The sequence below is a fragment of the Anopheles bellator genome, chromosome 2, assembly GCF_943735745.2.
Source record: "Anopheles bellator chromosome 2, idAnoBellAS_SP24_06.2, whole genome shotgun sequence".
NCBI classification, from domain to species: domain Eukaryota; kingdom Metazoa; phylum Arthropoda; class Insecta; order Diptera; family Culicidae; genus Anopheles; species Anopheles bellator.
Genome location: NC_071286.1, coordinates 61,640,071 through 61,654,758, shown reverse-complemented (window position 1 = coordinate 61,654,758; position 14,688 = coordinate 61,640,071). Strand labels below are relative to the sequence as shown.

The window sequence follows — 14,688 nt, the reverse complement described above, 5'->3', positions numbered from 1 at the left end:
CACAACTTTAATTAAATGACTACATTCTAGTTGGTGAATGTATTATAAGGATTAAAAAAAGAATGGGGAAAAATTAACTGCAGACAGAGAAGCCACCAAGAAGAATTTTGAAAAATATTAGTAATGAAACGGGATGGAATTTAAATTTAATGAATTTAACTTTGAAGAACTTTGGATTCACCTTAAGATATGCTTTGACAATCCTCTGCTGTTACCTCTTGAGTAATGCTCTCTTGGAATGCATTTCAATCATCACTTCAGGATTCAAGATTAAGATTTTGGAATAATTTGTCAAATCCTGTCCAAAAATATGTTAGTGGTGGAACAAGACTCAAATAACGAACGATATCCGGTCAGGTAGACACGTGTTAACCCACATTTATGACCCTTCGCCTTACAAACGGATCTTTGTATGAGTATCTGAAAGCTAATTGTCGGATGGTGACCAGCGAGTTTTCGAGCTCACCCCTAACGGCCATTGTTAGCTAAGCCACAATTTACCAATTATGAATCGACGCTTCAGAATCCCTCGGACGGCCTCGGACCGCCGTCAGGATCGGAGGATGGACCGTGTCTATACGAATGTTTTCATCCTGTTTACATTCACGCGCCGATACAGCGCGATCGGTTTGCGCGGCAGTGAACAGAATACCGACGGAATTCGCCCGTAACATCTGCGAATCGTCCAGCGTGCTCGTGCGGGATCATAAATTTTCAATTTCCATGACGGCAAATTCAATTATCGACGACAGTTTTATAATCAATCAATACCTTCCCGCTATCGATATAGACGGTGGGGGGAGCGCAAGGGCTGCTCCTGTGTGCGCGGGATTGATGACAGGTAATGAACCATATCGAACAGACGGCAGAAGTGCGGGCCGGTGGCAGATCTCCCTCGCAGAACTGAATCGAGACCAAATGTCGGGTCGGTTTCGAGGATCGTACGTCCGACCGAGGGGTGCTAGGCGCGTGTGCCGCTGGACAACGCGCTCGTCAACCGTTTGTTACTGAACCCTATGATTTTTGGACGACCTGACTAGCAACTGACTTGTCTGTGGAGTTGCCTGTCGCCTGTCGTGGTCCCGCCTCGTCGTCCGGCCGATCCTGATCGCGATCGTGACCTGCTCGGGGAACGTGCTGACCAACTGTTGTCCGACGAGCTGTGGAAAGCGAGCGTGCCGAGGGCGAGCGATAGAACGGCTCCGAGGGATAATTAAGACCCCGAGATGGGCCCGAAAGCCGTTGAGGGTGCTCCGTTCCGCTCCAGTGACGAGGATATGCGATGCGCATAGTGCACCATCAACCATAACGATCGCTATCCTCGCAGGATCTTCCAGCGAGGATTCTCCCTGTTTCTCGCTCACGCGTGTGTGCATTTTGCGTCTCTCTTCTCAGTTCTTTCCTTTCTCTGTTGATCTTGCTGCGGCTGATGGGGTGTAAATATTAGATTTTAAAGTAAGAAACGTACCATAAGGACGAAAACCTAAGGAGAATTATGGGGCGCACGCCGTAATGAAGCTTTCATTAGGAAAACTGAAGACGCCGGCAGCTGCCAAATGCATGTGCGTTACCATTGGTTGGACAATTGAATATTCATAGCCTCGATGGCTTTTTATGCTCCGATGAGCATTACCGTTACAATGCAGTATGCTTATAAGGAGTTTTTTTAACTGGAAACAAAATTTTAAGTTATCTTAATCTGTTCCATTAGAAAACATCGGAAGCATCAGAAAAATGGGATGTATTTTAAAGTAATGTATTAAGACTTTTTTTCAAATTTTGATCCCCTTTTTCAAAGTGTTGGAATTTTAAAAAAACACATTCGAGGCTTTTTTGCGTGACGCTGTACTCCGTATACTCCGTAAGTTCCGACCACCGTAACAATTTACACCTCAAAGTGTTACAAATCAGCATATTATCAATCATTCTTTGAAAACGCGAATTATGGGTCTTGTTAGACACCAAAGTGTAAACTGGAGGTCGGCGCATCCTTTAACAATTGAGAGCTGTCCAAAACGAATTCTAAATCGAATTATGCTGAATTACGGTGGCTCAACGTTTCACAATCACGAATCTCTTGAAAATCGAGCCACTGTCCTCTTGACTGCTCGGTCACATACTTCAACACTCTCGACTGCTAACCTTACAATCCGACCGTTTTATGGACACTTTTGTGGCGATCAAATTGGAATGTTTATCGAACTCCCACGCAGCACCCACTTCGAATCCAGCAGGGTGCAACTCGTCTGACATCCAAGTTCATGAATAATTGAACACTTTCCTGAACCCTGAAAGCTGTGCCCGAGCTGTGCATCAGTGTCCTGGTTTCTTGCGGTAGCTTTCAAATATCGAATGGCGATGGACCGTTGTCAGTTTGGTCCCCGAAATTGTGTTTAAAAAATGCTCTTCTGTAACTGGCGCTCGGAATGCCGTGTTGCGGCTAGAGGATGCCTAGCTACTAGTTCGGGGCATAACAAGGATTTCCTTTGGCTTTCCTTTTTTTTCCAGCGAGATAGAAAATGAAAGCTCTCAAAAGTTAGAAAGTGTCACTCCTGAAGCAAATCTCCAATCCCATTTCGTGGCCGTTCTCGGATCTTGATCGATTACAAGCGAAGCCAATAAAACTCTAATCAGTTTCTCGGGAGTTTGATAGCTTCTCCGGCCCTATCCAATCGAAACGAACTTATCGAAGCATTTCTTGATGGCTCGTGTCGAACCGTAGTCAGGGACGAAATTAACCAGATCGAATTGCACGATAAACACGAGCCAAATGGACCCCTTTTCGAGCGGTCGCTTCACGAAGTTTCCCTCTTTGCACCCTTTAGTAAATTAGCAGACCGGAACTGGGGTCAGAAAATGAAGAAGTGGGGGAAAACCGAGGATCCAAACGCGTGCCGCTGTTTTCGAGGTCAGTTTATTTTGCCTCTCAGTTCGGATGGGTGACCAGCGTCGACCAGTCGCGCGTATAATTTATGCTTTCGAAGCTGTGCAACCCGTTGCACCGTTTGTTGTAGAACCATCAACGAGGTTGTATGTTAGCTTCGGGAAAAGTTTCTACGTAAACTAAAGATCGAAGAGGAAAGAAGGAATTAGCTGGGAAAATGAGCTTATAGTAAAAAGCATATTGATATCTTCAATTAAATTAGTTCGTTGAATTGAACAAAGTTTGAATGCCACAAATATAGTTGCAATGTTCACGATTCACACATAAGACATAAAAATTGATAAAATACTAACGGAAAACCTTTTGACGAAATTTCGAAAACTCGCCAAGGGCGACAATATGACTAGGGAAGTAGATTTCGCTTAGACAGCATAACATCGCACAGAGGGACGATTTATCCGCTAAAAGCCATTAAAAGTGATGGTTAAAAACGGAATATAATATAAATAAGTAAAATAAATGTTTGAATCTCAATTGTCCTTATTTGATTTATCATATACAACATAATCGAGATATTTTATGTATTAATTATATTAATTAGTTAAAAATAATTAATAAATAAATTAATTAATAAATTAATTAATAAATTAATTATTAATTATTAGTTATATTAATTATGCTGTTTTTTTCTGTGTGGCATAAATGTTAACTGTAATTTTTTTAAAGAAGCAAAATATCCCTTGTAGACCAACCAAAAATCGTTTCCATTGTGGTAGTACCTGAATACTAACCATTAATAGACTCGTTTTATTTCCCAAGTACACAGATTGCGGTCGACCGACGGAAACTGTTGGGAAATAGATATTCTAATTATGGAACAATCAAAATCACGCTGTCGGAGATGGCGGTCGCCGGTTTGAAGTGCCGGTAGATTGTTGCATGGGAAACAAATATTGTTCCACGGATCCTATCGAGCGTAGCTTAAATAGCCAAACGCCCGTAATCGCCGCTGCTCGGTAGGGGGCCCCGTAAGCAACACATCTTCATCACGCCGCCGATCTTGGTGAGTTCCAATAGATTTTGATTAATTCACCGGAACTCCTACAAACCACAAGTGCGAAGGAGGGATTCGAAAATCAATAGATGGGCGAAGCGATAAGCGCCCACCGCCGAAAGGCTAGAAAACCGTAAGTCACCATGCATGCACAGCCGGATCAGGTCGGAACCTTTGTTGAGACGTCTGCGGGTTGCGCCCCGAAACTGACCACCTTGGCGAGAAGGCTCGAGACGGATCGGTGCGCTCTGCAAACAACGCTGCCAGCAAATGCGGTCCCCGGAAGAAATCGCCACGGGAAGCTGCGGTTTCTTACTGACCGCCCGGTTCGGCCGACGCAGATCAAAGCGAGCAGCGCATTATGTGGCGTTAAATTGTTGATAGTTTCGGCAGATTATCGCCCCTAATGAAGCAATGAACAATTGGAAACCTAATACCGCACCGAGGTGGCGAAGAATAATAAAACCGACGACCAGACCAGACCGCAAGGTGCGCCACGGATAGTTATGCGGTGATATGCCCGCTAATGGCAACATTATGCTCGCACCGTCAGTCATGATGAAGATTTCTCACACGGCTTGAGGGAAGCCACATCGGCGGTGGTTGTTTCGGGTTGTCGGCGGTCGAAACAATGCACGAGTGACGTGCGAGGTAAGCGAAGCAACAAGCTTTGATGACTTCATTTAGTAGGTCGCGAGGGTCAACTCATCGGCCACATTCTGGGGCGGATTGTGCTAGCCGTCCAGCTCCAAACCAAGCCGAGGGAAGGATGCCAATCACTGTGGCTCGTGCCATAAATCTGGGTCGAACACTAGAGACGACTTATAAAAGAAGGCCATAAGTTTGCTGCGAAACGGGATCGCCGACATGTTCCGCTCGATGTGTAATGGCTTTCGTTCGTTGCAAGGCACGAATTAGCTGGGGGCTATTTGGAGCTTTTGCCAAAATCTGTTTATCCTAACAAAAATACCTTTGAATAGATTTTTTCTTACACCCTTGGGAAAACCGGGAATAAGAAAGATTTTTTCCTATTTCGAACAAGCACGGCAACTGCTTCTTTAAGAGTTATAAAGGAACGTAACCAGTTCACACAAAAATTGATAGTAAACTGTTTGTTCACATACATATTCTTCCAATTTCCAAAAAACGCTGAGGAAACCTGTAAATTTGTTGTCCCAAGCTAGTATAAAAATATTCAGTGACTGCTTCATAATTTCGTACATAAAAGTTGTGAGTTGTACAAACTTTTTTAAAATAGCTAAAGTTTATTTGTAGAAACCGCCAAAATATACGATTTGAAGAAGTTACATCTTAATTGAAAGCTGAAAACTTTCAATTTATTGACGACTACGGAAAATATATAGTATCAAAATATACAAAATGTACCGTTTTTGTTATGCTTATGGTTCATTAGTTTGATAATGAAATGGATGTAAGAAAAAAATGGTATAGTTTTTGGCTAAAGTATGAAGGAATATATTTTGGAAACGGAAGAAATAAGGCAACATTAAATTATCATTTAAATGATAATGGTTTTAGATTGAAACTTTCAACGAAACTTTTCATATTTTGTTTCAATTTTTATAGAAACAATTCATTAAGCACACGGATTGTTTATTGCATCAAGTGTATCTACGGTCGCGGTCAATAGTTTAATCGTCCAACGACCAACAGCTGGACAACATCCCTTGTTTGAATCTCCTTTTTGAAGTAGGAATTTATTTCACACTCGGTATTCGATATGAGATCAGTGACCAAGGTCTTTTCAATGTGTCCCGAATTCAGTTGGCCCAATCGTTCCAGTAACCTACCAGTCTCGGTGTGAAGGATAACGGATTGGCGATAACGGACGCCCGGGATACCGTTCCTCGGGATCGGGCATTGCTTCGCCGGCAGTCACAGGAGCAACTGTGCCTTGTGTGGCTTACATTTATTTAAACTATTTTAATGCGTTTTTAATTGTCTATTTAAGTTGATCAGTTTTACACAATCTCCTATCCTCTGTCTTCCCGGCGTCAACTGCGTTGTGGCTTTCGTTCGATCAACCTGTGTTCTTTGAGTGATAGTTATCCGGAATTGTGTTCACTGTTCACTGTCGTTTGGCAAAGATTGAGATTTTGCATTTCTAGTCTCTCCAGGCGATTCGGTTGTTAGTTTTCTCGTTGTTTGTTACAAAAGCATAGCGAAACGGTATCTACCACAAAAATATCGTTTTAATTCCATCCGCCCTACCGTACGAGTAACCGGTTCCGTTTTGGTCTTCGTTTGAGAAACGGCGTTGCGCAGAGTGACTTTGGGATTGTGATTTTGTCTCCTCCGGATCTGTAAGCAGGCACTAAGCTTCTATTTAGTGCCAGGCAAACGTCGACCAGTTTGAGCGTTAGTTTACATTCGTACACGAAATAAGCGTATTGAGAGGGCGTTTATCACACCGGTCGCAGCGTACGTAAACTGGGTGACGCTTTCGGATGGCGTCCCTAAAATGGCGCCGGGTTTGCTGAGTTCTGCTCAACCGACAGTTGATCACCATCTTTTTATTGCAGCCTGTGACTCCAACAGCTCCTATACCATATTCACCGTGTGTGACCATGAACAACAGCATGACCAACAGCTTCTACGAGATGAGGTCCTTTCCGGACCTGGTGGCCAACTTGGCAGCGGAAGGTGCCAAGGTGTACAACACTAGGCAGTCGTACAACGGCCAAATGGGTTATAATATGAAGCTTTATAACTATCAGGTCAGTCGGGCTGCCAAGACTTCATTCCTTTTAAATACAACTTTTCTCAATTTTGCGACCAATTTTCCGGACTCCGGGTTTATTCTACGTTTGGCCGCAGTCTGCGCCGTATGTACCACAAGTGTACGGCAACGGCCACCCGAAGCAGCGCTACACTCCGTATCCCAGCCGCAACTACGGAGGCTTGAGCGGAGGGCCTAGCAACGGTAGTGCACCCAGCAACATTAACCAAAGCAACCTTTGTCCGCCGAATCATCTAGTGCAGCCTTCATTCCCGCCAGGAAGCGGTAGCTTTCAGGCGGTTTCGAACAAGTCGCTGAACTCCTCGCTCAACAGTAGCGGTTCCGATTCGGGCAAGAACTCTACGTTCTACAGCAACAACACTAGCGGCTGCAGCAGCCCTCATCAGAGCAACTACTCGACGGATAGCTTGTGCACCGGCAACAGTAGCGGTCACAATAGCAGCACCATGAACACGAGCGGACCGGGGCCGAGTTTGAGCTCGGTGCTTTCGGCATCGGTCCCTCCGTCCGAGCAGACTGCCGATCGCGACCAGAAGGAGGCAATCACGCTGCAGATCAGCAATCTCGATGGTACCATCGATGAGCACCGAATGCACCAGTATCTGTTGTGTCAGCTCGAACCGATTACACCGGTCATATCGCTCACCATCGAAAGCCCTTCGCTGGCGAAGGTGAAGGTCCCGTCGGCACAGGTAATTGGGCACGTCTAGCGGTCATCGGGGCATTGTTACTTTACTGTGTCTCTCTCACTCTGCGCTGGTACCTTTTGCAGTGTGCCAAACACGTTGTGGCCAGTCTGCATCGCAAAAAGATCGGCCACAAGCGTATGGTTGTGTCGTACATCAAAGATCCATCATCGGCCGAATCGTCCGCACTGCGTTGCCAGGTGGCCGGTCTGCTGAACGATGTCCCCTACTACAGCTTGCCGATCAATCGGTTCCGGGAGCTGTTTCAGTCGCGCTTCAAGTCGTCGATCAACGTGCTGGACCTGTACCGTATGCAGGACGTTTGTACGATCACGACCGACAAGAATGAGGAGAAGTACATCTCGCTGCAACCGGAGCTGGTCGACACGCTGAAGAACAACCCGTTGGTCGAGACGTCCCAGCACAGTGTACCGTACTGCATGTACCACTTCAAGCAGAAGAAGGAGAAGGGCTGGGCCGAGCAGGAGATTGAGCCACTGCCGAGCGTCATGATTGGCATCACGCAGTTGCAGGCGCTGGTGTACTCGCTGCTGAAGTCCCACAAGAACGACATCCCGGTGGCCAGCATACTGTACTGCATCGAGCACGAGCTGCAGGCGAAAATCGTGCCGAACGAGAACGGTGTCCCGCTCGAGCACCTGCTGTGCTGCATCCGCGGAGTGCAGATCACGCACAACAGCTTCGGCATCAAGGTGATCTCCTGGCTGGACCACGAGCTTAACTCTACCAAAGACAACGATGGTGAGTTCGCACTGCGCAGGTAGGTACCTCATTACCATCAGGCTGACCGTGCACATTTGGCTTTGCCCGTAGATGCGTGGTCCGTGAACATGCGCTACATGCCCGTGAGTCCCTCGAACGAGTTCCTACAGCAGATCTCCCGGGAGGTGGTGGAGTTGATCAAAATGTCCCCGAAATCGACGATGCGCTTCACGCGCTTCATCCCGGCCTACCACGGTCACTTCGGGAAGCAGTGCCGGGTGGCGGACTACGGTTACACCAGGCTGATCGAGCTGTTCGAGGCACTTTCGCCGGTGGTACAGGTGATGGGAGACGGTGAAAACCGTCACATCACGTTAACCCACCGCACGCAGATCCGGCGCTTCACGAACGACTTGCTGAAGATCTTGCGCGGTCGCCCCAGCAAGTCGCTGCTACTGTCCCAGCTGCCGACGATGTTCTCGCTGGCCCAGAACCGCCTGTTCGATGTGACCGACTACGGGGTGTGCGAACTGTACGACATAGTCGATGGGCTCATCTACAGCAACTCGATCGTGTCGAAGGCGTGCAACGACAACGATTTGCTCATCTCGATCGTCAAGCGTAAACAAACGGTAGCCGAGATGGAGAAAACGTGCGTCTTTGCCGGTGAAGCCGTAGAACTGTTCCGGAAGGCACCACAGTTCTCGATCCTGTTCAAAAAGTTTGTTCGCTCGTACCACTACCACTTCGGGTATCAATGCCGGCTCAGCGATTACGGTTTCATGAAGCTGTCCGACCTGCTGGAGGCACTCGGTGGACTAATTGAGGTTTTTTTGGTTCCTTGGAACAGGAGTCGATGACGTTCCCGAACTGATTGCCTATCGATCGATACTTTCAGATGGAGCAGAGCAACGACGAAGATCGGAAGACGTACCTTAACTACCACGTGGCGTTGAGAATATTCGCCGAGCAGGTCCAGGAGATCATCAACCACTGCACCGGAAGCTCCAGCACCATGGTGCGGCTCAGCGGGATCCTGAACGTGCACAAGAACAAATACGGCTATCAGCTGCAGCCGAGCTCGCTCGGATTTAGCACCATGTTCGACGCCATGCGGGCCCTACCGTACACGGACATCTTTGAGTCCGGCGGTGATTACATGGTGGTGTCCCACTTGGACGACTCGGCCTTCCGGATGCGAACGTACGCCGTGTGCGCCGTGCTGATCGCCTCCCAGAAGGACCGCGTGCCGGTGATGGAGTTGGTGCGTCACTATCAGCAGCGCTTTAAGGAGTGCTTGACCGAGAAGCAAATTGCGAGCATGAAACACGCTGTCACGGTAGGTTATGAACTGTTCCCCGTTTCCTCATCAACTGTCTCACGGTGCTTTGCTTGCAGATGGAAATTGATAAGGGTTCACCGACTGTGACAATGACACCGCTGATGAAGTTTGTCATGCGCCTGGTCCAGGTTGTGAAGCAGCGAGCGCCGATCAACGTGTGCGATCTGAAGCAATCCTTGGGGGTATCTTTGCGGACGTGTTTTGAATTCGGTAATTACCAATCGTTCTGCCAAGCACGTCACTGCTAGTCCTCCTCCGTGTGGAGTCGATATTACGACATGGTCACGAGACAGGCGAATCGCATCGAATTCGGGCGAAATATTAATTAATGACTTCTGTTCCCCGTCGCTCGGTAGGGTTCCCGAATCTGTCGTCAGTTATCAACGCATTTCCGGATGTGTTCGTCGCAAACAATATGGCTTGCATTCACGAGCGGAGCTACATCGAGCTGAACCGTGACTGCATCCTAGCGAAAGTGTGTGTTGAAGTTGATGATCGTCCTTCGACGGCTGCCCCAGTATCGGATAGTTGCGCGAATGAAAATGTGAAACCACCGACCGTAGACTATCGGCTCCGGCCTGTACTGGCCGCATCCGCCGGCCCGAATCCGGTGGCTGCCGAGGGCGCTTGGCGTAGTCACGTTTACCCGCCACCGCAACAGTCGCTCCTGAATCCGATGGCTTCGAAAGGGCTGCAGCTACCCCCGGGCCATCCACAGCTTCATCACGGATCGGTGGCTTTGCCGATGCAACCTTTGCTACCTCAACCGTTCCACCAACAGCAACGCCCGCTACTGAATCCATATTACGCCAACAACCAGACTCCCAACATGGATCTGACCCACTGGTACACCGGAGCGGGCTCTGTGTCGATGCTGGCAAACAGCACCGCTGGGTTCAACAAAGAAAATAACTGCCCCAACGTCTACGGCGGTGTTGTGCAAAGTCAGACGGCGCCACCATCAGACTCGCAAGCCAAGCCCGGCCTACCGGTACAGGGTCAAGATTTGCTTCCGCTCGCGTTTCAAACGAGCTGCACATTGCAGCCCTCCGGTAATGAGAATCGTTTCGCGGCACTTCAACCGCAGAGTGTTGCCGGAAGTGCTACCAGCGGGCGCCAGCCACGTCGAACTCAATTCTGGAATGATGCGACCAACCTGACGTCACTGTACAGCAAACGGAAGGCGCTAGTGGAACTGATTGCGAAAAATTGCGTGCCTCCGAAACCGGACACGCCGCCAGCGATGGTACGTTCCGGGATATCGCTCCTAACATTTCATGTACCGCCCTCTTAATGTTTCGCTTGGTTTCGATTCCCAGAATCTTCCCTTCTGGCTCGATCCAACATGGGCCAGCTCGTTGTCCCCTCTGGATAGCTTCTCGATGTGCACCGATCCTGACAAGTTGGTAAGCAGTCGCTGCATCGATCGCCGATTGCAACCGATCGATCAGTAGCCCGCTATAATTTGACAGTATCGCTCTTTACTCTAATCTATATTCTTCGCTTCGTATGCCAATCCGACGGCAGCTCAACATCTCGATCCCGGAGCTCAAGACGCTCAGCAATCTGCCGCCACTCGACACGCCGAATATCCTGCTGGCGGAGAAGAAACCGATCTTCACCTTCGATCAAGATAAGTAGCACGGAGGATTAGGAGCGACTTGGACTTGGACCCACAGAAGAGCCCTCCCGGGGGAATAGAATTTTTTGTAGAAGACTGGTGTGATGGTTTCGTCAGTTGCCAAACCCCAGCATGGCGGTGTACCGTCGATTAGCTTTTACCTCGCGATGATGAAAACTCAACCCGTGATATTAGTCGTGATTAGAAGAACCATACTTAGGTAGTTAATGAACTCAATCCAAAGCGTTCCAAGAAACGACACGTAAACGTAGTTCAGTAGCGTAGTTTCCAGTAGCGTAGCCTCTAAAACGGCCACAAACGGACGGCCTGCCATAATCGTAAGACTGTTTATATATTTAAGTTAAAAGGTTTACCGTTCTAAATTATTACATTGTTAGCACGGAGGTGGAAGTGCGGACGATAGGAGTGCGTTGTCGAACGAACGTGCTCTATTGTGCAGTAGCAGTAAGGATGGAAACGAAGGTGAAGCTCACGACTCATCAGACAGGGCGTGAAGAACACAAAAGTGAAAAAGTCTTCGGTCCGAAACGCTTTTCTGGCTAAAAGTGATATTTTTGGAACGCGAAGATCAACTGTGATTTGTCGAAGAGAAGTCGACCCTGTACTGCCTATGAGAGTGTATTGTGGAGGATGTAAGTTCACTTATGATGATCGGTTTTTTTTACAAAAAGATTAGAATTAATAGTGGGCAGCATTGCAAGAAAGAGATTACAATTAACCGTATGTTTGATTCGTTGCTATTTTATAGTGATATTTTTAAAAGCATAATTGTTGCGTAGTTTAGTGTGAAACATTGCATAACCCTAAGTGTTATTAATATCCTTAATTGTCAGCCCGAAACAGTTAGAGTATCGATGGTAACTATCACTTCTGTTTCAACGTTATTGATTGCATGCATAAAATAAGGTACGTTGTTAAATTAAGCTTCCGTTAAGGCCATAAACAAATGTTACAACCAATTGTTAAGTTTCGTTAAAAATTCGTTAACCATCGTTAAGCATTTTTTGTCTGTTACAATAAAAAATATTTTTATTTCAAAAATGAGCTCTTTGGAAAGTTTGAATGCTTTAAGAAAGTCATTCCGGACCTGGGAGCAACTATCTCGAATGTAAACATATTATCAAAAAAAAGTGTCCGAGGGTGCGGCAATGAAACTCGTTCTATGTCGGGCCATCCGAAAATCTGGAAGATGCTTTATGGTTTTGCTTCTCGATTCCAAACGCGCACCCATGGGTCGCGGAATGTCCCCAAGGGATGCCATTTTCGTCTCGACGCCACGAAAAAGCGTCAAGATCGTTCTCGTCTCATCGGAAACCATTGACGAGCGTGGCGTCGAGGGCGCTGACTAATGCAACCCTTGCGCAGTACCGTTTCTAGCGCCGACCGCTCCGATCTCAATTCCGATGCCCATAGAAGGAAACCGAAAACCAAGTGGGGGCCCCGGCATTGGGTGGAACGATCCTCCGGACGTCGAAGGTTAATTAAAAATCAAAATTATTTAAATTGCGTTCTTATGAGTTATTAATTTCATTCCTTTTCCGTGTTTGGTGCGAATCCTTCGCATCGATTGTTCAGTTGGAGCAAAGAAAACAAACGATCCCCGATGGTCCTTCCCATTCGTCACTCTCCCTTTCTCTCGAGGTCTGGCGCTTTGTCTCTCCTTCTATCCTTCATACTTTTTCGCTGTTGCCATATCTCGGTTTGGGTTACGCCAAAAGTAGTTCCATTGATATATAAAAGATTGTTTTTCCTAAATACATATGTTTGAGACATTTTTCCTTCCCTTCAGCAGAGACCGCGCTAAGCGATGTTTGGCCCATTTTCCGGATCAAACATTCTAGCTAACCATCATTTTCTGCTATGTTTTTTACCAGACAACACCATTATTAGTCATTTATGAATTGGTTGGAAACGGAAAGCCGATTGGAATCGAAATGACAACTTCTAGCACCTCAACTTCAACATTTGACACTTAGAAAAATTTCATTTCATATCGAATAACTATAACAAAATAATGAAATAGGAGCTAGTAGCAACACTTTGTAACAAGTGGAATGTGTTTTTTGCTAAATATCATTATAAAAAATGTTAGGCTTACATTAAAAGAAAGAAGAAATTGCTTTCGGGACAACCCAATATTTGACGCGTGCATCGCATCCCACCATTGTCGCTCGGTCCTTTACTGACTTATCCTTTCGAGGAGCTCCCGCTTGACGTTATGGTCACGATCGAGGCGAGTTATTTTGTATTTCTGTAAGGTTCCGTATTTTTGTTTTTGTTACGCATTATATGCCTTTCTGGCAGCACCCATCAGTCGATGGCGATGGGTTGTGGAAATGTGATAAGTTTCGCTAAAATTACTCCACTGTCTGGTCTTTAGAAGCTTCCGATTGCAGCGATAGGCGCTGCATTCCGAGCGCGTAAAGCAACTACCGTTTGTCGTTATGAATTTATTAACTGCCCAGCGTTGGACTTTGATGGTTCGAAAAAAATCTTCGATGGTGGCGTTTCGCTCAATGCAACTCAACTGCGACTGTTTGATGCGATGCGAAAGCGCGATGAATTGGTTGGATTGATCAAAGAAGAAACTGCCACACGATGTCACTTCCTAAAGAACCCATCAAAAAGAAAAACTACAACCACCAAATCAATATGACTTGATTGACAGTTATTTTTTATTGAAAACTAGTGGCTTTCGTGAGAACAAAACTTTCACATCCCACAAAATGCTCGACCATCAGTGGAGAAGCGAATGTTGAACGAGTCGAACGGCTGATCAAACTACTACATTGAAAGGTGTTTAATCTGATAATTTCAATCCGCCAATTATGCACGGTCAGGACTCCTCTACCATTCAAACGAATACCCACGCTCATAAATTTCATAATATCCTCCTGCATGAGCGACCATCCATCGCTAAATGTGGGAAGCAGCGGTGTCACCGGCATAGCCTCCCGCCCACGGAAGCTGCAGAATTTTCCACTGCCCTTCGCACTAGAAAATGGTTCAAAGAATTGAAGGTCACTTCGCCTGCGCTGCCCATCGTGATGCACATTTTCCAATACCAACACTATTCTGCACTTCGATGGAAGCGATAAATGAATAATGGACCGAAAAGTGTTATGTTCGCAACGTAGAAAAAAGTAGTCTAATGTTTGAACAACTAAATGGCCCGGATCGGGTCACGAGAAGTACTCGTGCAAATACTATATGCCGTTGAATGGTTCCTAACTCCCAAATAATCTGCAATCGTTCGATTTATATCCTCTAGCAGATGCAAATGGATTACGGGAACAAGATCAATATTTGCTGCCACGACTGTCGATTAGATTCTTATTGCGCAAAAATGTTCAACTTTATTTATTCAAACAAATATTTTACTTCACGAATAAAGAGTTTCTCGTTCTTATCATCAACGTGTGGTTCAGATTTGCGTCACAAAAATTACCCCACAGTGTTTTAATCCAACCTCAGAATCGGTCACACTTGTTTGTCCGACCCTTCTGCAGCGCCTCGTGAAGGATTTCATTATTTCTTTCCTTTTTTATCAAAAGTAACCGTTAGGCTAATCCGTCATCGACACCGACCGTCCAAAA

At 46.4% G+C, this 14,688-nt stretch overlaps 1 protein-coding gene across 1 annotated transcript; it reads left to right on the top strand.

Annotated features, from left to right (window-relative positions):
• The first annotated feature begins 6,526 nt into the window (after positions 1 to 6,526).
• On the top strand, positions 6,527 to 11,227 carry LOC131207821 (meiosis regulator and mRNA stability factor 1). The gene is made up of 9 exons (XM_058200450.1): positions 6,527 to 6,676; positions 6,777 to 7,391; positions 7,472 to 8,147; positions 8,220 to 8,935; positions 9,007 to 9,447; positions 9,507 to 9,660; positions 9,807 to 10,696; positions 10,770 to 10,856; positions 10,978 to 11,227. Exons 1-9 carry the CDS (start codon positions 6,527 to 6,529, stop codon positions 11,089 to 11,091), a joined length of 3,843 nt encoding a protein of 1,280 aa, XP_058056433.1. The 3' UTR covers positions 11,092 to 11,227.
• Positions 11,228 to 14,688: the final 3,461 nt, after the last annotated feature.